Genomic DNA, 22,898 nt, shown 5'->3' with positions numbered 1-22,898 from the left:
ATTTGAACAAAACTTGTGGGAAACATTGATAATGGCACACAAGGGACAGATGATTAAATTTTTGTCATGATCCGGGCTTTTCTAGTTTGATTTTTGTTTTTATGTCACCTACTTTTTTGTGTAAGTTTGCAACTTGTGTTTGTTCACAAGGGGTATTTACTCACACTCTACTATTTGCATGACATTGTAAATTTCTTTAAAGGGAAGATAAACCCCAAGAGCAATGTGGATTGAGTGAAAGCAGCAACATTAGTACAATTGTACACACATCAGTGAAAGTTTGAAGAAAATCGGACAATCGATGCAAAAGTTATGAATTTTTAAAGTTTTGGTGTTGGAACCGCTGGATGAGGAGACTACCAGAGGTTATGACGTATGAGTGGACAACAATACCAAGAAAATATAAAGAAAATTCTACAAAAATCCATTTTCATGAAAATAACAAATTCCATCAACTTGATATTGACATACATTGTATGTTAAAGGGAAGATAAACCCCAAGAGCAATGTGGATTGAGTGAAAGCAGCAACATTAGTAGAACACATCAGTGACAGTTTGAAGAAAATCGGACAATCGATGCAAAAGTTATGAATTTTTAAAGTTTTTGTGTTGGAACCGCCGGATGAGGAGACTACTAGAGGTTATGACGTATGAGTGGACAACAATACCAAGAAAATATAAAGAAAATTCTACAAAAATCCATTTTTCATGAAAATTACAAATTCCATCAACTTGATATTGACATACTGTATGTTAAGAGTAGCAATTATTCCCCCTGCTTTCTGAAAGAGGTTGGTCCATTGCTCTTTCATGATTCTAGAAAAGTGAATTTTTGTTGAATTTCCTTTATATTTTCTTTGTATTGTTGTCCACTCATACGTCATATCCTCTAGTAGTCTCCTCATCCAGCGGTTCCAACACCAAAACTTTAAAGATTCATAACTTTTGCATCGATTGTGCGATTTCCCTCAAACTTTCACTGATGTGTTCTACTAATGTTGCTGCTTTCACTCAATCCACATTGCTCTTGGGGTTTATCTTCCCTTTAAGGGTAGCAATTATTCCCCCTGCTTTCTGAAAGAGGTTGGTCCATTGCTCTTTCATGATTCTAGAAAAGTGAATTTTTGTTGAATTTCCTTTATATTTTCTTTGTATTGTTGTCCACTCATACGTCATATCCTCTCGTAGTCTCCTCATCCAGCGGTTCCAACACCAAAACTTTAAAAATTCATAACTTTTGCATCGATTGTCCGATTTTCCTCAAACTTTCACTGATGTGTTCTACTAATGTTGCTGCTTTCACTCAATCCACGTTGCTCTTGGGGTTTATCTTCCCTTTAATGGTCAGGTTGGTGGTTTTGTTTTGTTTTGTTTTGTTTTGAAGGGGATGAAGGAGGGGCTCTCTTTGCATTAATAGTTTGCGTTTTGAGAGTGAAGCATTGTGTGTGTGTGTGTCTGTGTGTCTGTGTGTCTGTGCCTGTGCGTCTGTCTGTCTTTCTGTGACAGGGAAAAGCGTACAGAAATCCAGTCCTTGTTCATTTCTTCGCACATATTATGTAATCATAAAACGTCAACACAGATTAGCAAGTGAATTCCTCAAGTGATTATTAAAAATCTCACCCTTTTTAATATTTCATTTACATTGTGAATTGCAGCTGGCTCTTACCTCTCTTCAAATATGGCTACAAAAATACCTTGGAGATGCCACAGCTTCACAGGGTGTGTCCCTCCGACTCTGCAGAGGCCCTTGCCGACAGCTTGGAGAGGTGAGCTTCCTCCCTCCTGGTATCTTTGTCCTGGAAGTTGCAGAAACTAAATATCTTGTGGTTTGGTGATATATTAGTCTTTTAACCCTAAAAAGACTGGGCTATTTTGGTAGCTCGAAAGACTGGGGGGGGGGCCTAAAGGGCCCCCCCTTAAGATCTCGGCCGTGGATCGCGCGATCGCCGCGGAAATTTGCACAATGGTAGTGTGCGATGTAATCTAAAAGATCGTATATCTAAATTTTCCAAAATAGTCTTCTTTTATTTTATTTTGATTAATTATGCTAATTTATGCGAGAAATCAGACCTTTTTTATCTAAATCAGTAAATAAAGCTCCAAAAGTGCTCATTTTTGGTCTAGATATTCTTTGTAGCACTCTTAGCAAATGAACTTGAAAAAAAATTCGGTATCAAAATCAATTTCTGATTTATTTTATTGTTTTATGAATTTCTTATGTATTTCTTTGTTTTTTTGACCTTTTGTTTTTGTTGTTTTTTTCAGCAGAATTTGTGGCAGACCCTTTTTGAAGCATAATACTACTAAAACAAATTGATTTTAGCCATTGAGAGTAAAAATAAGCATATTTATATGAACCATGTGATAAAACTCAGTTTGTATTGACTTTGTACACAAAATCGCATTTTTGAGCCATTTTCGGTCTCACGTGCATGTACAAAAAGTTATGTAACTTCAGAACCGTACCCCCGGGCGACACAAATTTGGTGTCAAAATGTGCGGGAAACTCGAAAGAAAAAAGTCACAGAGCATCGCGGCGAGAGCATTGCGTGTTGCTGAGTAATCGCGCGAAATGTCGAGGGGGGGGGCCTTTTAGGCCCCCCCCCCCCAGTCTTTTTAGGGTTAAGTCATATTTTTTAAATCTATTGATTATTCAACAAGCGTTTGATAACATATTACTTTAAAAGTGGACATTTTCGTGGCTCGGGCATCCCTGCTAATATACATTGTATAATGTTGTGATATACAATATGCACCTGTACGATGGTTTGGTGTCTGCAAGTACTGTGCGTGCGGTCAACAAAACTGTCGTATGCATGGTAAATGCAATGGTCTTTTTGCAAACTGAAAAAACGTGTGTAGCTCTCTTGTGATTTCTCGCATAATAAATGCAATTCTATGAAAACATTACACATTAGAGCAAGAATTACAGTCTAATGTATGATAACTACAAAAATAATTGGAAATGCTGGACATAAAAGTGTAGCAATCATGATTGAAAAATGGGTAAACTTCAAACGTGATAATCTTGAAATATCATTCTCACGCGAAAATTGGATGTGATGGTTCGGACGACTGCTGATAATATGTTGTCTGCATCTCAAGCAACAAAGGGAAAAAGAATCCCTCCCGAAACAGTATAAATGTGTCGTTCTGTCTGCCATGAAGCAGAGCTGAGAAATGTGATTTCAAGCACAGTACATTGTATGTCCTGTTACCATTGGGCATAGTCCTCGCCATGAGATATGTGATAAGGAAAACAAAATAAAACAACAAGGCCATTATGATGTGCTCAATAGAGAGCTGATTATATGACAAGAAAAAAGGAAGTACACGTGTGGAGGAAGACAATTGAAACCATGGCACGATCATGTATCAGTGTGGTCCACGAGGGGTTCACCATGTCGCTTGAACATGCTCAAATTCTTGTGCAACATCCTTTAGCTCTTGTGCAACATCCTCAAGAATTTGCAACAAGCTCAAAATAAAATGTATTCAAACATGTGAAAAACACTGTGCAAGACACAAGAAACATCAAACTACCTGGTACTTCGATATTTGTGTGCAAAACATGAGAGAGAACATTGAATGTACAAACCATAAGCAGCAAAAAGAGAGGTAAAGCTGCAAAATATTGCGTACTACGTGCCTGTGATGTGCACACTGTGCACATACAATTTCTGCTATATTCTCAGATTCTGAGCTTGCAACATGCTCACATTTCAAGTTTTAGACCACCGTGATGTATACTGTTGAAGATAAAAACAAGGTACATGTATGTGTGTACAGTGTACTCACAAGTCACTGCGTGCTTGTAGGACCATGATGAGAAGTCTACAGGTATACTTTACACCGATACTCAATTTCCAAAGGCAGAGTCTGCTTTTTGAAATGCTGATTCAAAATGCTGATCCTAAACACTGTTCATGAGGTTACTGTTTACTCTCAATTTTGTCAGCGTCAAGAAAGAGCTGATTTTGGGAACGTGAACTGCGTTTGCACTTGCTACAATTGTACATTAACCTAAAGCAGGCTGCTCAAATTGGGGTACTCGCTTTCTCAGAAGTGTTGAGTATGTGCATGATGACATTTTGACTAGCTACACATTTAGCATGTTTATGATTGTAGTTTAATATTTTTTCTTTAATTTACTAGTGCACCAATTATGGGAACTTTGGGAGGTACTAGTAGTTGATGACAGTTGACATTTACATACCACTATTGTTGTGAGCTGTTCATGCATAATCAGTATGCATGCATTGCCAACAGGGAGCTCGAGCTACGGAAAGCAAAACATCGCACAATGTTTGAAAGGGCGGCTGGCCGGGCATGCACATTTTCTTGTGAACGGGAAAGGTGTTGAGATGACAATCAGTATTTGACAATCAGTATTTTATAAGCGTCAGTACTTTATAAGCGTCTGTGCACATGTTTTGCATTTGTGCTCCCCATGAATTTGATTAGAGAAAATCGTCAATTGTAAACAGAACTTCTTGTGCATTTACAGCATTTTGAAACACTGTTTATATTGATAATACCAAAGTGAGTTGGGATGCAGCTGTGTTTTGCACTCTCACTGACTTGTGAAAACCTGCATATGGCCCAGAAATGTTGAGCATAATGCACCCTAAATGAAAGTGAAAACTAAGAGTGGAAATGCTTCCAAAGAAACTGATCTACAGCTTCACATACATGTACTGTTTTATTTTATGAAGACAGGAAGAGAAATGACTCAGCTGTAGTCCGGAAGGTGTGAGTCTGCAAACAGAGATTGTTATCATGATGGCTGAAGAATGAAGAGTGAACTTGTAATGTCAGATAATCTTGAAGAGTGGTCTGCAGGCACATGAAACTTTAAAAATTCATAACTTTTGATTTGATTTCTGATTTTCTTCAAACCTTCTCTGATATGTTCTACTATAAATATTGATGTATTTAAGAAATCCATGTGTGTATTAAATTTACGAAAAATGTGAACTTGTCCTGTACCCCTCCAAAGGACTAGACAGTGAGGATGAAATTCCCTGCTGTGGAGCACTACACTGTATGCTTGCTGTCAGGGGACTTGAACTAGAAGGGACCTCTCAATTACTAATATGTGTTCAGACAAATTTGAGCCATGACTCTGACCCCGTTTACAGTCCAGGGCTGGGCCGAGCCCAGGCTGAGCCCAGCCTCAGTTTCGGTACTCGGGCCCCGCAATTCTGTCCGTTTACAGTGGAGGGCTCAGCCCGGGCTTTTAATTCAAACCTTTCAATATTTTGTCATAGTTGCACTCTGCTTGTAAGCAACTATTATTACTGGGAGCCATGACTCTGACCCCGTTTACAGTCCAGGGCTGGGCCGAGCCCGGGCTGAGCCCAGGCTGAGCCCAGCCTCAGTTTCGGTACTCGGGCCCCGCAATTCTGTCCGTTTACAGTGGAGGGCTCAGCCCGGGCTTTTAATTCAAACCTTTCAATATTTTGTCATAGTTGCACTCTGCTTGTAAGCAAACTATTATTACTGGGAGCGTGCCGGTCACAATTTGGTACAGCTGTACCACATTTTGCCCCGTGTGCGTTTACAGCAAGAAAAGGCCAGACCAATACTACAAGTACCTCCAGAGCTTGGCCAAATGCGCAGCCGTCTCTGGTACCACATTTGGCCTTTTGCGCGTTTACAGTGAAAGGGAGGCCGGTCTTGGCCCTGGCCGAGCCCGGCCTTTTCACTCACTGTAAACAGGGTCAAGGGCTTTCTTATCTGGTTTGTAATTTGTTCCACATACATAGACCTGTTATGTACACCTGTCCTATATGATCAATAACTGGATATCACATGATGGATGTACTACAATGTACTACAAAAGGTTGTCTTTACTGAGGTTCTTAACTCGTTGAGGACGAGTCCCGAGTATACTCGGGCAGGTGTCTATGAGAAATGCTTGTTACTGTTAGCAAAATCAGTCCGTCCTCAACAGGTTATGTTGAGCAGAAATGGGAGCTGGTTTGTTGCAATGGTTGTGAGATGAAGATGAATGAAGGATTACAAGAATGACAAAAATTACGTTCACACTGTCCTACCCTAACAGGGAACTTTTAGTTTGATGAGTTTGATGATAGCGGCTCCCCAAGGGCCAAAAGTTCAGCAACAGTATGAACGGAACTCACTTGGTTAGCTATAAAAACATAAAGTTAGTTAGCGCAGTGTTTCTAACCACATGAAATGTGATTAACACAAGTGCTGATCAATAAGAAAGTGTACAATTTAACAGCATTTAAACAGAAGTTGACAGTGGGGCCATGGTTAGGCCTGATTTTATTTCTGATGAATGGACACCTACCCAGATATGCCTGATATGGGCCGGGGTTGTTGCATGTGCCCCATTGCTCTTCCTGAGTACATGTAGAGTATAGAGCTACGGAACTACACGTATTGGACCATGACATGCACTGTGTGAATATAACCCCTTGCAAAATGTACAAGTTGTGTACGTACGGTACATCATGTATGGTAAAGAGCAATTTTGCAAATCTTGGATGACAGTGCAGCTGTGTGAACATGGCTGCAGATTAACCACTGGACCAATGCAATTTATACCATACTTGATGAGGGAGATAATACAACATGGGTAGTATTGGTATTGTGCCGATGCCAGTTTTATCCCAAGGCTAAACTCTGAGAAAGAATGAGAGAGAATTATAGTGTGTGATTGTAATACAAGGCTTTCTGAAGACAATAATGGGTGCATACACAAACATGTCCACTGAGCATGACTGGCACAAAACAAGTAGGGAGATAGAACAGTTGAATGATTACTCAGGCTTGCAAGTAACAAATCACTGAATTCTTGTTTTGAGCATCTCGATAAAAAGTCTTACATACATAGCTTGTGCTCGAGCTCTACAATTGTACATAATGGTATTGTATGCCAAGCTGTACGTTGTATGGATAACTTTTGTAATCTGATTCATGCACTGGGAGGAGGCGTTTGGTTTCTATGACAATGACATTAATGTTGGATGTGCCTCTCAAGTGGGTGAAAGAAAAGGAATGAAAGTGGAATTCCAGGGTGCCAGTTTAAGTTAGTCTGATAAGAAAGAGTAAAAACAGTGAACAATTGAGCAGAATACGAAGGGCCTTATGATAGAACACCGGTAATAATTGAAAGAGCTACCCTATCACGCCAGGAAGAATGAGAAGCGGTCAGTATTTGACAGCTAATGTAATGCAATATGAAGTTTGATTCTGTATGTTCCATGCACAGTGAAAGATAGTCTTTGTTTTTGCAGCCCCTTGAATGTCTTACAATGTATGACCTGCAGCAGATTTGGTATTTCTTACCCAACTTCTTCCCCCATCCCCATTTTTCTCTTGAAATTCACTTCTTATGTATACATGCAGGAATTGGCGTACGGAGTTGCAGTCGGCCGAATGTCGTCATAAAAAGCCAAGTCTTCTGAGAGCTCTCGCCAAGACATTCTGGCGCCCCCTGGCTTTCTCGGGAATGATTGTGTTTGCTGAGGTATGTTACGATGTTGCAAAGGTATTATGCAGTACATTGCGCTCTGATATGTGGCCAAGGTAGGTACTGGTATATAAAGGGATTCAGATGTTAGCTACATTACTGACAGCCCCATTTAAAGAGACCTTATTGCTGTGCACAACGTCAGCATTCAGATGTTAGCTAGTACATTACTGAAGCCCCATTTAAAGAGACCTTATTGGTACAATGTCGGGTGAACAAAATTCCTCGCCTCAGGCAATAAAACTGCAGCAGTGCGTGGTATGTCAAACATTCTCTGTCTGCGATGTTGCATTATATATGCATGTATAGTGTATCAAAAGAATGTTACTGCAGTTGCGTTCTAGATAACAGTTGGGCTACCTGGGTAATATCAGGGTAATGTTGTGATAATTATCTTTAATAGCTGACCAAGGCAGAATTTGGCAAAAGTTGCCACGACGACTTCCGAGCAGCAATTTGTGGGGCCCATTTTAACAGGCATGGTAAAAAAAAAAGTTATCCAGAAGCCACCCGGACATTGTTGCGGAAACAAGGCTTTGTTAAAGCGGGGCTCACTATCAAAAGCCAGGTGAAATCATTAACTGTTTCCTAAATTAGCAAGACAGTTTTGAGCGTTAGGGGTTATGGTGTTTTTTTTTAGATATATTATAAACCCTATTTGTATTAGACTCTGAGCAGATGTACAGCAACTTAACCCGTTTCTTCCGATAGGCCCTATAGGATATAAGGCAGTGAACTTCTGTGTTGCCAATTTGATGAGAATTATGTTATAAAGCGAAATAATTCCAAGACCTGATAGATTGATTGATATATTCATATAAAGATATGAAACCATATTTTACTCTCTGTGTACCTGGAGAGTGCTCTAGTACAGAGAGCAAAATGAAACAGATATTTCTACAGTCTGTTTCATTTATCAATGCCAAAGAATAAACACTCGCCGGAGGCCACAGCAATGGCAAATTGCTTTCAACTTCCAGGAAAACGGGATAAACAGGATGGGCGCAGTTTGAGGAAGTTGTTTTTCAACATCAGAGGAGACATTCATAACCATTTCAGGACTAGCATATTTTATGTATTCTGAGACCTCTGGCTCAATAGAGGAGACCTCAAGACACCCCCCCCCCCCCCATCACCCTTTTTTAGTGACAATGACTCTGCACAGAAAAAAAAAAGTGCCTGCCTGCCCCAAACAAATGATACAAAAGGCTTGTGCAAACATGATGCAGCTAATAATATAACACGCAGTGTGTATGTCTGTGTGATTCATGTATTCACTGAAAGGCGCTGCAACTGATTTCTCATTTTTGTACAGTCAAAACTGTCAAAATCATGGCATGTGTCAAACCCTTGTTTGTAATTTGTCATATTTCTTTACAGAATGTTATGGAAATTATAGAGATAATACATTAGATAGCCACTGGAGTGGTTCGTGACTTTGGCAAAAGTTCCTTTCAAATTCTACTACAGGTATGCATCACTGGCCATCTTAGCATTACTACATGTAGATTTGTAGGTGTTGTGCAGTGGAATATACGTGTAAGCCAGGTACAGTTCCAGTCTGAGTATGGCCACATAAAGGTCGTCGCAGACCTTCTCTTGAAACTGACTTGTAAACTGACTTGTGAATAAAGCATGCACAGAATTTGAACACATAACAGAAAGAGTGTATTAAAAGATTGTGTAAATGGGGTATAATAAAGGATTCATGTTTTGAAAAATCTATTCAGAGGTCATTGCAGGCCATTGCTAATGGTGAACTGGCTTATTGAGCAACAAGCACTATGTGCTAACCTGAATGTCCATTGTACAGCAAGCAGAGCCTTGCCTCTTGGTCTGTTACTTTGTAGGGCAAGTCATGCAGTATTAAGCATGATAATGTTTACACATCAATAAAGAACTCCATATAAAATGATTGGGATTGCCAGTTTTCAGCGGCTCAACAGCAAAAGCCTGAATTCAGGCCCTGGTAACTAGTATCAAAGTTCAAGTTCTTTTATTTCTAACAGGCATCCCTGACGAACAATGCTCATGCAAAAAGAGTGAAGGTTGACGTACTTATTTGTACGTCACCTTTTCATTGCTGTTTTGGTATGGAATACCAGTCATTTTAATATATATACAACATATATGTATATATATGGGGGGTTTTTATGGAAACTTGCAAGAGAAATACAATTGTATTTCTGTGTGTTGTGATTCAGTGAGATCAACTTGATAAACAAAGCCTGGAGTCTGTTTCGACTTCATGTTGTATGACTGTCTTGGTAATAGCTACATTTGTAGTGAATTCCTATTAACCAGTTGAGGACGAGCTGAGTTTGCTATAGCACACATTTCTTATAGACACCATCACTTATCTTTTTATCTTGCCAACACGTGGACTACCTAATCAACATGGATATTCTATATATATGTATATATATATATATATATATATATATATATAAATATACATATTTTTTTATTTTTTTTTTATTTTATTGAAACTTGCAAGAGAAATACAATTGTATTTCTGTGTGTTGTGATTCAGTGAGATCAACTTGGTAAACAAAGCCTGGAGTCTGTTTCAACTTCATGTTGTATGACTGTCTTGGTAATAGCTACATTTGTAGTGAATTCCTATTAACCTGTTGAGGACGAGCTGAGTTTGCTATAGCACACATTTCTTATAGACACCTGTCGGAGTATATTCGGGATTAGTCTTCAGTGGGTTAAAGTATTTGTAGGCATTGACATTTTAGATTTTGGAATTAAAGGCAGGAAGTTTGAAATGCAGCTCAATCATGCATAATTTCATAAATAAATGTGATATCACAAATACAAGGAAAAATCCAACTTTTCAGTGAAAATATAACAAGGAAATTATTACATTATGTAATTGCAGTATGAGGTTGAAAAATGTCCTTGGTGTGATTGGGTTTTTAGCTTTACAGTACATGACATATTTACTATATCTCTCGTCTTTTATTGCTAGAATTACATTTGTCCTACTGTAGATTTGTAGTCTACATGTTATATGAAACACTTAAGTTTGGCTTTTAGTTTCTTTTTATCACGTCATACATGAGTTCATTTGCTGTTGATCAAGTTTTTGGTGGTTTGTAGTATTCTCTCAACCTGGGACCTGCAAATGAATGCTACTACAAATACACTGCTGTACACCACAACTCGTGTATCTACTGTACTGTATCTATTAAAGCCGTTTTGTTGTGTTGTGGTATGACAGCAGACCCAATGTTCAGTGAAAACAGACAAACATCTTATTCTTAACATCGATTATCCAGATTCAAATTTTTACAGTGGTTGTTTCTATCCCTAAATCACATTTTAGAACTATTTTAAAGCATTAATGCTGGGTTTTTGTTTCTTCTGCAAATGGTAAATTATGCCTTTAATATCTCACTCTCTTTCAGGAATGCATCTTCAAGCTACTCCAGCCCATTCTTCTCAGCATCCTCGTGACATACTTCTCGCCAGATCCCGGCATCACCACGCTTCAGGCGTACCTGTGCGCATTCGGCATGGCCGTCTGCGGTGCGTTCGCCACCATTATGCATCACCCATACTTTTTCAATATGCAGAGACTCGGCATGCAGATCCGGATAGCGACGAGCACGCTCATATTTCGAAAAGTAAGCAAACGACTCGAAGACATACGCCACACCGCCATGTAATCACATTCTTTACTAACTAAAGCCAATGGCTGAAAAATTCATTAAGGTTGTATACATTGAATCTGTGGGTTGAATCTTAAACAAGAAGAAATGCATAGCAAAAATGAAGTACCGATACCTAGCACATGTGCCTGTCAGTATGCATTCAGTATGGGCGTATTAGGACAATAACCCCTCAGAACAATCTCCCCCCCCCCCCCATAGCTTATTAAACCCGTTCTGAATTCTGAAATGCCCATAGACTTAATACGCAGGCCACCAGGTTCCCGTACGCAACGGGTTAATACTGGTGTAATGATAGGGTTCGCGTAAAGATTTGGGTGAGGGTTAGGTTTAGGGTGAGAATTTGGATTAGGGTTAGGATTCGGTTCTACATGTAGGACTAGGGTTTTCATAGAGTTAGGGGATTGATCTGAGGTAATTTTCCAGGAATAATTGTCCTAGAACCCAGTACGCGATGTCTGTTGAGAATATGTGACCACAAGTGAGATATAATCTATTGTCTTGATTTATTTTACCTTTGTGAATACTGGCCAGAAAGTCTCTTTATTCAGTCAGGAAATTTTGTTACTAGTATTGATTGTGAAGAGTAAGCCTTGTTTTGGCTTTAAAATATGGACTCTATAGGACAAGCAAATAATAGTCTGTAACGTTTCAGTCATTGAATGTAGAGACAGACGAATGAAGACTTTCCTAGTGTGAAGGTATCTCTATGGTACAGAGACATTTTACCCATTTGCAAGCTCTCCTGGGACCCGTTTCATAAAACTTGTCATCAGTGGCAAGTTGTCATAGATGTGACAAGCTGCTGAAATCCTTGCATCTGATTGGCTGAGAGCAAATTTGTCATAGAAATGTGGCAGTTGTCACTGATGACAAGTTTTATGAAACGAGCCCCTGGTGTCATTAAAAAAAATCATTGTATAGGTGCATCTAGTATCAGAATAATACATTCACTTGCACCTAACCCTACACACAATATTGCACGCAATTTTAACCCTTGATAGTGTCTTTAAATTTCTATTCATATATGATATATTAGTCTAGGCCTCATTACAGTTACAGCAAGATTATTACAGATTTATAATGACCTCATGTTCTAAGACACAGGCCCCTTTCACTACACTCTCTGCCGGACGTATTTACTAATTAGGGCTGTTGTGTGTTCCTGCATAGCAGAAAAATACTCACCCTAAAACAAATGGTGTATATAATAGAGAGTGTCTTGTTCACATCATAAAAAACTTCAAGTATGACAGTTGGGGATTACCCTTGAGAAACTGTTTCAGTGTTTCATACGTACATGGGCGTGTCGTCATTCTGCATGCCTACCTTTGTTTTCCTTTTTGTTTCCATTTGGTCTCGTATAATCGAGCCCTGATCAGACCATAAGGTCAGTGAGGCTAACTGTTGGTTGATAATTGTTTATTGAGACAAAACAAATCTCCTCAGAAATGATGCCATATGGCACAGACCCCATTTACAGTGCGAGCTCGGCCGCAGCTCGGCCGCGGCCAAGCCCTCCTTCATTTCAGTGTAAATGCGCAAAAGGCCAAATGCGAGGCCAAAATTGGCCACGCATTTGGCCATGCTCTGGAGGTGGTCTCGGCCACGGCCGAGCCGCGTCTACTTGGTGTAAACGCAAACTGGGCCAAAAGCGCGGCCAATTTTAGTCTGGCTTCCAGACCCTCTGCCCGTACTATTTCGCTATTCACGATATTAACCCCCTCAACGTCGAAAACTAGTATAGTTTGAGGTGGTTTTGTCCTGCAAAGGATTTTTCCTTCGGGAAAGGCATTTGCCCGAACGGCGACTTCATCGCCACGGAATCCAGTTGGCAAAGGGTCTGAAAACCAGGCTATACCAAATTGCATTTGTTTACAAGCAGAGCGCTACTACGACAAAATATTGAAAGGTTTGAATTAAAAGCGCGGCCGAGCCCGGCAGTGTAAACGGACAAAATTGCGGGGCTCGGCCCCGTAATAGAGGCTGTTCTCGGCCGCGGCTCAGCCCAGCCCCGCACTGTAAACGGAGTCTTACGTTCACTTTTGATATTGCAGTCTGAAGACGTCCAGTACATGATTGATTGCTTTCAAACTTAATTATTGAATGTTTGCATGATATCCATTTTTTACCCCATGATCATTGGTAGCTTGAGTTGTCTTTCGTTTAGAACACTGAAATCAGTTTCCCTTTTTCTGCATACTGAGATTAGGATTGCATTTTTCTTTTTCCCTTTTTTTTTTAAACACTATTGTGGAATCGTCACATGTGACACGCGTCACAGATGTCAGGCTTCTGTAGAATGGCCATCATCGACTTTAAGATAGCACATCCAGAACAGGATATGTGATAGCTGAGTTGGCATTACCTTTATTCTCAACACTTATGTTTATTATGGTGGTGCCATTTCCCGCTATATCCATAAACACTTGCGCCAGAATCAGTGTATTGGATATGTTTTCACTTATGATATCAAACAGTGCTTATACTCAAGTCCAGTGCTACAGAGTAACCCACATGTACATGTAAATGTAGTTCGACTTAAAAGTGTACCTGGCTAATAAGCATTTGTCATGCATATAAACTGTATACATAGTATATTTTGCTGTGTACTTTTGAGTTTGCAAATCGTGAGTCAATCAATATTCGCCAAATTTAAAAATTGCAAAAATATCACCTTCTGAAACACAAATGATTATAATGTGCTGTAATAGTGTAAATGATACAAGGTGGCAGATCCATTAAGTAATTTGCCTCGAGAAGCACAGTGTACTGTAAAACAAGGCTTGTTAAAGTGCATTTTAATTTCACGAATGTCTCAACAGCAAAGATTTTCGAAATTAAAATGCCCGTTCTTGTCTATACAGTATGCGTTGAATGCCAGTGACAATTTCGCAAAAGTTTTCATACTGCATAAATATCTAATTTTAAAGTGTTTGAGATCATGCACTGTTTCTACAATGATGGCCCAATATCCTTGTATTCACTTCCCTTTTACTTTCTCTTGGGACAGTCCCTTCGTTTGAGCAACGCCGCTCTGGGACAGACCACAACGGGGAAACTCGTCAACATCCTGTCCAATGACGTCAACCGATTCGACCTGGTAAGAACGGAGAATTCCATGCCATGACAGGGGGCTCTCCCTCTCTCCCTCCCTCCTCCCCTCTCTGCATCAGTCAACACTGGGCGATTTCAAGTTTGGTGCTAGTGCTCGTGCTATCTCCCACACAACTGCCTTCATTCAAGCTCCGACACCTATGGTCTGATTAATGCAACGATTCCGATCAACATTATCGATCTCCAACACTAGGTGTCGGCATCACGCCACCGTGAAGTCCACACCGAAAAAAATAGTGATCGCACATTATTACAGTCAAATATTAAAGGGTGTGTACAGTTCTGGTTGAGGAGAGTATTTAGCTTTTAACGTTTTGCGAGATATTCAGAAACCACTCTATGAGATGTCAAAGAGCATGCAATTCTAAAGGGTATCAAAAGTTTATTTGATGAAAATCAGTTTGGAAATGGCCGAGATATCCAAAAACAAGGTGAAACAAAGAGATCCTAATAAAAGGCGTGGCCTGTTGCCTTTTATTATCACTTTTTTTGATATCTCAGCCATTTGAAAACCAATTTTCATCAAATAAACATTGAATCCTTCTTAAAGTTACATGCTCTTTCATATTTCATAAGAGGTTTCTCATTATCTCACTTAATAGGAATGTTCAAAACATGAATCCCCACATCAACCAGTTCTGTACAGTCCCTTTAAAAGATGTAGCCGTGAGTGCTTAGTTTTAGACTCTTAATGAGGAAAATAGATTGAAATGCCACAAATTTCATCCCTTCTTTGAAACATAACTATCTTAATTTTGCTCCCAGGCTCAAATTTATGTAGCCATGTTTGGAGCGTTCGTATACGTGTATATGTGAGTGACCATTGCATTAGGAAAGACTTTGCACGTTTTACGTGCATCTATTATGGATGTGAATGTGGGTCTCGCCAGTGCTTGTGCTGAGATAGCACTAGCATGCACTAGCATCAAACTTGAAATCACCCAATGTGTCTGCTGGTTGATTTGACAAAACGAGGCATGTTTGTTTCAGTGATTTCAAGATCTCTGAGATGTTTTATTTCACAGGAAAATGTTTCTCTCCAGGAGAGTAAGTCTTATGAGTAGAGTAATGCTATAATAACACAATATCAGTTGGAGTGATGACAGAAATACAAAATATCAATAACAGGTTCTCTGGAAATACTGCAGTCTCTAGAACTTTCCGGATTTTAGTTGTTACGATATTTTTTTTTTTTCTTATAATCGGTTTATACCTGTAATCAACCAAGTTGGCCACAGCAGTATCCACCAATCTTTCGCACTAGGGTGAATCGCATGCAACTTGTTGGAAAATGCAATAGCTATGGCACGAGGGATCATAACATAACATTCTACCTGTCTATGACTGAATGGGGAAGGTGCTTCGGGAATGAAAGTTGTTTGCATATGATCAAAATCAGTTTACACTTTTGATCTCAAAATACTCCATAACAACTCGCTATCCTGGCAAATTGTGTCAGCATGACAAGTTTCTTGGTACATCCTTCCAATGTATTGCAAACAAATTCCAGCTAGGGGAACTTGAATATTTAGCCCTTCTGAGAAGTATGTTTTACCTTTAATACGATCTTTGGTTGAACCCCGGAGACCTTCTGTGAAAATGACAAGTGGAAAGTCAACGCACGGCAAAACAAGGTTAATGTTTCAATATTCCCCATGTCATTCTTATGTTTACATAAGTGATTTCCAATCCCCCCCCCCCCCATGGTTCGATCTTGGCACGTAGCATTCAAAGAATCAAAGGAAATTCCTTTATAGTAGCAAATTATGTATTTAAAAAAAAAAGGCAAACAAACCCTCAACAAACAGTGGCAAAGGTCTGTATTTGTTTTGTTGTACTTCACTGGTGTGAATGCACTGTTCAAATAATCATTCTGTACAAACAAAGACATTGCGTGTCTCGTAAAGAAATTAGGTCTTGGTTCATGCAAACAAGCCATGACGTTGTAAGGAAGCTATTATAAGAACTTTATGAGCTCACCCAAGCCATGGGGTGTATTTTACAGAGCCTTTTCTTTAAAGGATAAGTTCACATTTGGAGGAGGAGTATTCTCGTCATTATTCATCACTTATGTCTCCATGCCCAGGTGATGCTCTTTATCCACTACCTGTGGATTGGCCCCATGCAGCTAGTGGTCTTGCTCATCATCCTCTACCGCAGCATGGGTCCGTCCTGTCTGGTTGGTTTCACCATCCTCATCGCCCTGGCCCCCCTCCAGGGCTGGATGGGAAAAATCTTCTCCAAACTCAGGTATAAAGTAGTCATCAGTTTATGAGTTTTATACCTTCCTGAAGGCTCCATGGAGCAGAGTAAGGTTGATGTGATAGTGATGCCAGTGGTGGACACGGTGACAGTGACAAGGATAGAAAAGAGGATGGTGGTAGAAAGGGTGATGGTGATAATGATGATGAAGATGATGGCTTCACCATCGTTGCCTTGGCCCCACTTCATTCTTGGATGGGGAAGTTCTTCTCCTAGCTTAGATTAATTCTGCATAATTTCTGCTTCCTCATGGCTCTGCTGAGTGATGGTGATGGTGATAGTCATGGTGATGGTGATGGTGATGGTGATGGTGATGATGAGGGTGATGGTGAGGGTGAGGGTGAGGGTGATGGTGGTGGTGGTGGTGTTGGTGGTGGTGGTGATGTCATGCAAATGTCATGGAAACGGATGTACCCACATCATCTCTTTGCACTGCATTTTATAGTTTTCAGTGATGAAATCAGCAACACAGGAGAAGTAGTCATAGTTGCAGTTCTAGGATGTTACTAGTAATTCATCGTCATCGTTTTGATTATCGCGTTGTTCTGGTTTAGGGGGAAGACAGCTCTGCTGACGGATGAGCGAGTGCGAATCATGAACGAAATCATCTCTGGGATGCGAATTATCAAGATCCATGCGTGGGAAAACCCCTTCTCAGAGCTGGTAAAGAAATCCCGGAGGTAAGAAGGTTTGCTCTGCCCACTGAAACCATGGTTTGGAGCAGGTAGTGGTTAATTATGACCAGAGTCAGAGGAAAAAGCTGTTGTTGTTGTTGGTGGTGGTGGGTTGTTGTTGTTGATGTTGTTTTTTGTGGGGTGGTGGGGGGAGGAAAGCATTGTTTTAAAGGACAAGTTCACCTTCATTAACATAAGGATTGAGAGAATGCAGCAATATGTTAGTAGAACACATCATTGAAAGTTTGAGGAAAATCGGACAATCCGTTCAAAAGTTATGACTTTTTGAAGTTTTTGTGCAGTCACTGCTGGATAAGAAGACTACTGCAGTGTATGATGTCACATGCGTACAACAATATAGGGAAAATATAAAGAGAATTTCACAAAATTTCATCTTTTGAAAAAAGTACACATTCCTTTGACTCATTACTGACATATGTTATGGGTAATATTATTCCCATTGCCTTTGGAAAGAGGCAAGTCAAGTGCTCTTTTATTATGCGAAAAAAGTGAAAATACGTTGAATTTTCTTTACATTTTCTTTATACTGTTGTACTCATATGACATCACGAGCCTTAGTAGTCTCCTCATCCAGCGGTTCCAACACAAAAATTTTAAAAATTCGTAACTTTTGCATCAATTGTCCAATTTTCCTCAAACTTTCACTGATGTGTTCTAATGATATTGCTGCATTCTCTCAATCCTTATGTTTATGAAGGCGAACTTGTCCTTTAAACAAAAGAAGCAATGTGCAGATTATCATATATCTTTATCAGTGGTCTTCAAGTTTTACAGATGAGATTCTATGAGTGTAGGAAATTTGTAATCCTATTCAAGGGCCAATAAATTCACTATCTGGCTTCACTGTGCAAGTATTTAGTCTAGTTTGTAATCTATACGTCTTTCTCTATTAGTACAGGAAAGATAATAGTAGCTCCATTTTAAATGTCTCACTTTTTTCTAAGCACAATTGTGAAAATTTGATCAGAACTGGATGAAAATTAGGGAAGTATGTAATTGTGAGATTTTGCTAATTTTCACCAAGCAATTTTTGAACAGTCAATATGAACATGCAAATGAGTAAGTTAGCGATGTCATCAGTTTGTATATAAAATCTGAAAGTTTCTATTTTCCATTTTTTTTTTGTTCAAACAATTTATATCAACTGTTTGAGAACTGTTGTGCAAAAATTTGCAAATCTTGTCAACTTCATAACTTTGCTTTTTTAATTGGATTTTGATAAAATTTTCATTGTTGTGCTTGTAATTTATTTGTTTGTTTTAAAATCACATTATTTCTGGTCAAGAAAAAGGATTGTATAGCATTGGTTGAGACCTGATTTCAGGTTTCTAACAATTTTTTGGTGAGGTAATGAGAAACCTCTCATGTAATATGAAAGAGCATTTAATTCCAAAAGGGATTCAATGATTACTTGGTGAAAATTGGTTTTGAAATGGCTGAGATATCCAAAACAGAGCAACCCTAATAAAAGGTGGGACCCACTTTATTAGGATTGCTTTGTTTTACTTTGTTTTTGTATGTCTCAGTCATTCCAAAACCAAGTTTCATCTCATAAACATTGAATTCCCCATAGAATGGTGTGCTCTGTATTTTTTTCATAAGTGATTACTTGGTATTTCACAAAAAGTTAAAAGCTATTAGTCCTTATCTCTATCAATACTAGACTATCCCTTTAAATGTTGCTTGTACTCATTGAGTCTTGCCATCCTGCCTAGATCACACACATACAAAAGCATTCATTTCACTTTGCTGCATTCGTAGGAAAGAAATAATCAAGATTCTGTCCTCCACCTGTCTGCGTGCCTTCAACCTCGCGTTCTTCTCCATGGCGGCGGTGATCATCTCGTTCGCGACGTTCACCGTGTACGCCTTCACGGGCCACGTGCTGCAGCCTAGCATCGTGTTCCTGGCGATCCCGCTCTTCAACGCCGTTCGCCTAACAGTCGTGCTCTTCATCCCGTACTGCATCATGTACTGTAGCGAGGGACTCATCTCCATCAAACGCATCCAGGTGAGGCGTGGGGCGGGTAACCATGGAAACCAAAAACTAAGTAGTGTTCTCCTTAATGGTCTGTGATTGGTTATATTTTATCCAGAGATATCAGCATGTGTTTTTTTCCTGTTATCTAAACATGACAAAACAAACAAGCCTGATGAGTTTTTATGTTCTTTATGTGATATCTATACACATGGAAGCATGAGCACAGTATCTATCGTATTCATGAAACAAATATCTGTTGTGATATTCTGATGATATGAATTATTGGAAGAAAATTTAGATACGACTGTTTATGTAGCAAGTACCATCTGACTGGAAAAAAGCTGATAAAGAAATGAAAGAGCTACACTTCCATAGTATGCATTTATATATTGCTTTCTGGTTGCTGTGTACAGTGAATGTAATACTGTAAGCAAATCTTAGTTCATAATATGACTCATACACTGTACTGTACCGTTGATACATGGACAGTACTTCTCATTGACAAGACATGAATGTTTGCAGTTGATGCCAGTGTAACTTTGCATGGCAGTGCTTGGAATATTCAATTGAGTAGTGACCACATTTTTTTGAATCCACACAGGGCTTCCTCGTGATGGACGAACTGAAGACGCTCAAACGCTCACCGTCGGTTTCCTCCATTTCGTCGGACGCCAACCTTCCCGTCGCTGAGCAGATCGGCGAACCCTTGGAGGAGGACGAGACGGAGGAGAGGAAGAAGAACCAACGAGAGAAGGGAGTGGAGGAGACCAAGATGGAGAACCACAACCATGTCGACGTCGAGGTCGGATTCCGTACCGGCGCAGAGGAAGACCGCAAGCAATTGAACCATCTTATGGATGGCCAAGTCGGGAGGAAGGAAGAGGGGGAAGGGAACCGGGAGGAGGAGGAAGAAGATGCAGTGGACCCAGAGGATCTTGATGGTGGACTGAAGATGGAGGTGGCGGAAGAGGGCGTCGCTCTCCACGTCCCGTCTCCCCTCCACCAGGAGGATGAGGAGAGGGAGGTCTTCGTAAGGAATCTGCAAGGGTCGTGGGAGATGGAGGTGAGGGTCATTCTCTTGTAAGGCTGGGGTGGGGGGGGGGGGAGGGCCCAGTGCTTACTCTCACTCAAAAGTCAGCCACCCTGGGGCTTCTGTAGGCACAAATAATGTATGTGACAGCCCTGCTCCAAACCCACAAACGAGTTGGCCAAAATGAATTTCCACTTTCCTACATAGATTAATGGGATAAACTCTAAGCTTTAGAATGATTCATAGAATGAATAGGACCGTCGTAAGACATGAGAAAAATGATTCAAACAAGAGAGGGTTAATAGGTGTGGTTTCATAGAAAAGAGAGGAGAACAGAGGATTTAAAGATAGAGTCACGCAGGCCTCTTCTGCACCAGTGTCAATGAAAATATGTTCTATTTCACAGTGAAACAATGCCTGTCCCCCCCCCCCCCAACAAAAAAAAAGAGAAGGTCCAGAAAAAAACATCCAATATCTCACCTAAAACAAATTCACCTAATTTGGTCCTAATCAAAAGTAAATCCCATCTTTTATTAGGACCGCTTTGTTTTTTAATATCACAGCCATGTGAAAGCCAATTGTCATCAAATAAACCTTGAATTCCTCTTAAATTAAAACTCCATCTCAACCCACACCACAACATCCCTTTAAGTACCTGTCAAAATTAAAAAACAAAAACAAAAAACATGTGCTTGAGACTGACATTCAGTGGGGATTCATTTTTACATCAAAATTACATTTTTGTTTTCATTTGCTGTACTGAGAACTGGACAGTGTCGTAAAATTTGACATCAGTTGCAGGGTTCTTGGGCAATTACCCCCTGAACAATTACCCCTGACCCTTCCCCCGACCCTAACCATAATCCTAAACATAATCCTAACCCCAACCCAAACTTTTAACCCTAGTCCTAGCCCTAACCGTAACCCTAATCTTTACTTTAACCTTATCACTTACCAGTATTTAGCCTGTTGTGATTGCCCTCAGGTGGCAATTGCAGGTATATTTTCTCTACCCTTCTCATTCATTTTTCTTTCCTTATTTGTGTTTAATTTTTTCTTTATACATTTTCTAGTCACAGGGAGAGGGTAGCTCCTTCTCTCTGAAGCATATCAGCTTCCGTGTGAAGCCAGGTGAACTCGTCGCTGTCATTGGACCAGTGGGAGCTGGAAAGGTGAGAGCTCGGCAAGCCTGATCAGATTTTTGTGTTTGAAATCTGTCACCAGGTGTATATGGCAGGAGATTAGAATATGTTTCCAAAAATATATATACCTTTGTAATACCGTCATTCTGTTTTCTTCCTTCAGCTATTTGTTGAAATTTGCCAGGTAATTAAGGAAGACTTAATGGCCTCTGCTGGCTCCTCCATTTTCTCTCTTAGAATATCCTTTTTTAAATCTGTTGTTGTTGTTTTTTTTCTCTCCATTGTGCTTGTTTTTCTTGTACATGTATACTGTTACCAAATGTAATGTTATTATCTTCGCCTTGTTCTTTGTTACATGTATTTCAATGAGAATTTGAAAATAAATGAAATGAATGAAATGACTTTTGGTTATTAGTTTATTGCTGTTTGTGGGAAGAGAAACCAAAGACATAATTGCTGACATGAATTTGCAGAATTTATCAAGTACTCGAATGTATGTAAGTTTCTTGCACGACTTTTATCTCTTTGGGTATTTTAAAGGGAAAGGAAACCCAAAGAGCAATGTGGATTGAGTGAAAGCAGCAACATTAGTAGAACACATCAGTAAAAGTTTGAGAAAAAAAGGACAATCGATGCAAAAGTTATGAATTTTTAAAGTTTTGGTGTTGGAACCGCTGGATGAGGAGACTAATAGAGGATGTGACGTATGAGTGGACAACAATACAAAGAAAATATAAAGGATATTCAACAAAAATTCACTTTTCTAGAATTATGAAAGAGCAGTGGACCAACCGCTTTCAGAAAGCAGGGGGAATAATTGCTACCCTTAACATTATGTCAATATCAAGTTGATGGAATTTGTAATTTTCATGAAAAATGGATTTTTGTAGTATTTTCTTTATATTTTCTTGATATTGTAGTCCACTCATATGTCATAACCTCTAGTAGTCTCCTCATCCAGCGGTTCCAACACCAAAACTTTAAAAATTCATAACTTTTGCATCGATTGTCCGATTTTCTTCAAACTTTCACTGATGTGTTCTACTAATGTTGCTGCTTTCACTCAATCCACATTTTTCTTGGGGTTTATCTTCCCTTTAATGATGTTCAGTGCTATTGCTTCAGATTATCCAGTTTACTGAATCGATAGTACTGTAAACGACTTTGATATTTTCATGCAATCAATGTTTTGTGCTGAGAGTGGTTCCAAAACATGTTCTTTTTCATTCTGCATGATCAATGTACAAGTGTCAGTGCGTTAAGAATTTACAAATACATATTTTCGCAGATTTTAAAATTTGCACCAGCCGAAATGAGCAAATTTTTCTTTTTTTACTGCAAATATTTCCACATTTACATTAGTAAAACAGTGGTTTTATGCATACATGTACACTAGGTATATACTAGTTGTGTTATCACACATGCATTGACGTTGACTGTGGTAATTCCAGTGTGTTGAGTGATGTATCATTACAGGGCATCATCT

At 39.5% G+C, this 22,898-nt stretch overlaps 1 protein-coding gene across 1 annotated transcript in view; it reads left to right on the top strand.

Moving 5' to 3' along the window:
• The window catches only part of LOC140244425 (ATP-binding cassette sub-family C member 4-like), a 52,069-nt gene that overhangs the window by 5,442 nt on the left and 23,729 nt on the right, over positions 1–22,898 (top strand). The window contains exons 2-10 of the mRNA XM_072324064.1: positions 1,657–1,767; positions 7,382–7,502; positions 10,922–11,140; positions 14,199–14,288; positions 16,389–16,552; positions 17,119–17,244; positions 19,021–19,270; positions 19,842–20,303; positions 21,344–21,442. Coding sequence (XP_072180165.1) covers positions 1,657–1,767; positions 7,382–7,502; positions 10,922–11,140; positions 14,199–14,288; positions 16,389–16,552; positions 17,119–17,244; positions 19,021–19,270; positions 19,842–20,303; positions 21,344–21,442 — 1,642 coding nt within the window. The remainder of the gene's footprint in view (positions 1–1,656; positions 1,768–7,381; positions 7,503–10,921; positions 11,141–14,198; positions 14,289–16,388; positions 16,553–17,118; positions 17,245–19,020; positions 19,271–19,841; positions 20,304–21,343; positions 21,443–22,898) is intronic.

The sequence above is a fragment of the Diadema setosum genome, chromosome 21 (assembly GCF_964275005.1).
Source record: "Diadema setosum chromosome 21, eeDiaSeto1, whole genome shotgun sequence".
NCBI lineage: Eukaryota > Metazoa > Echinodermata > Echinoidea > Diadematoida > Diadematidae > Diadema > Diadema setosum.
Note: the sequence above shows the minus strand (reverse complement) of the source record. Positions and strands in the feature narration are given on the sequence as shown.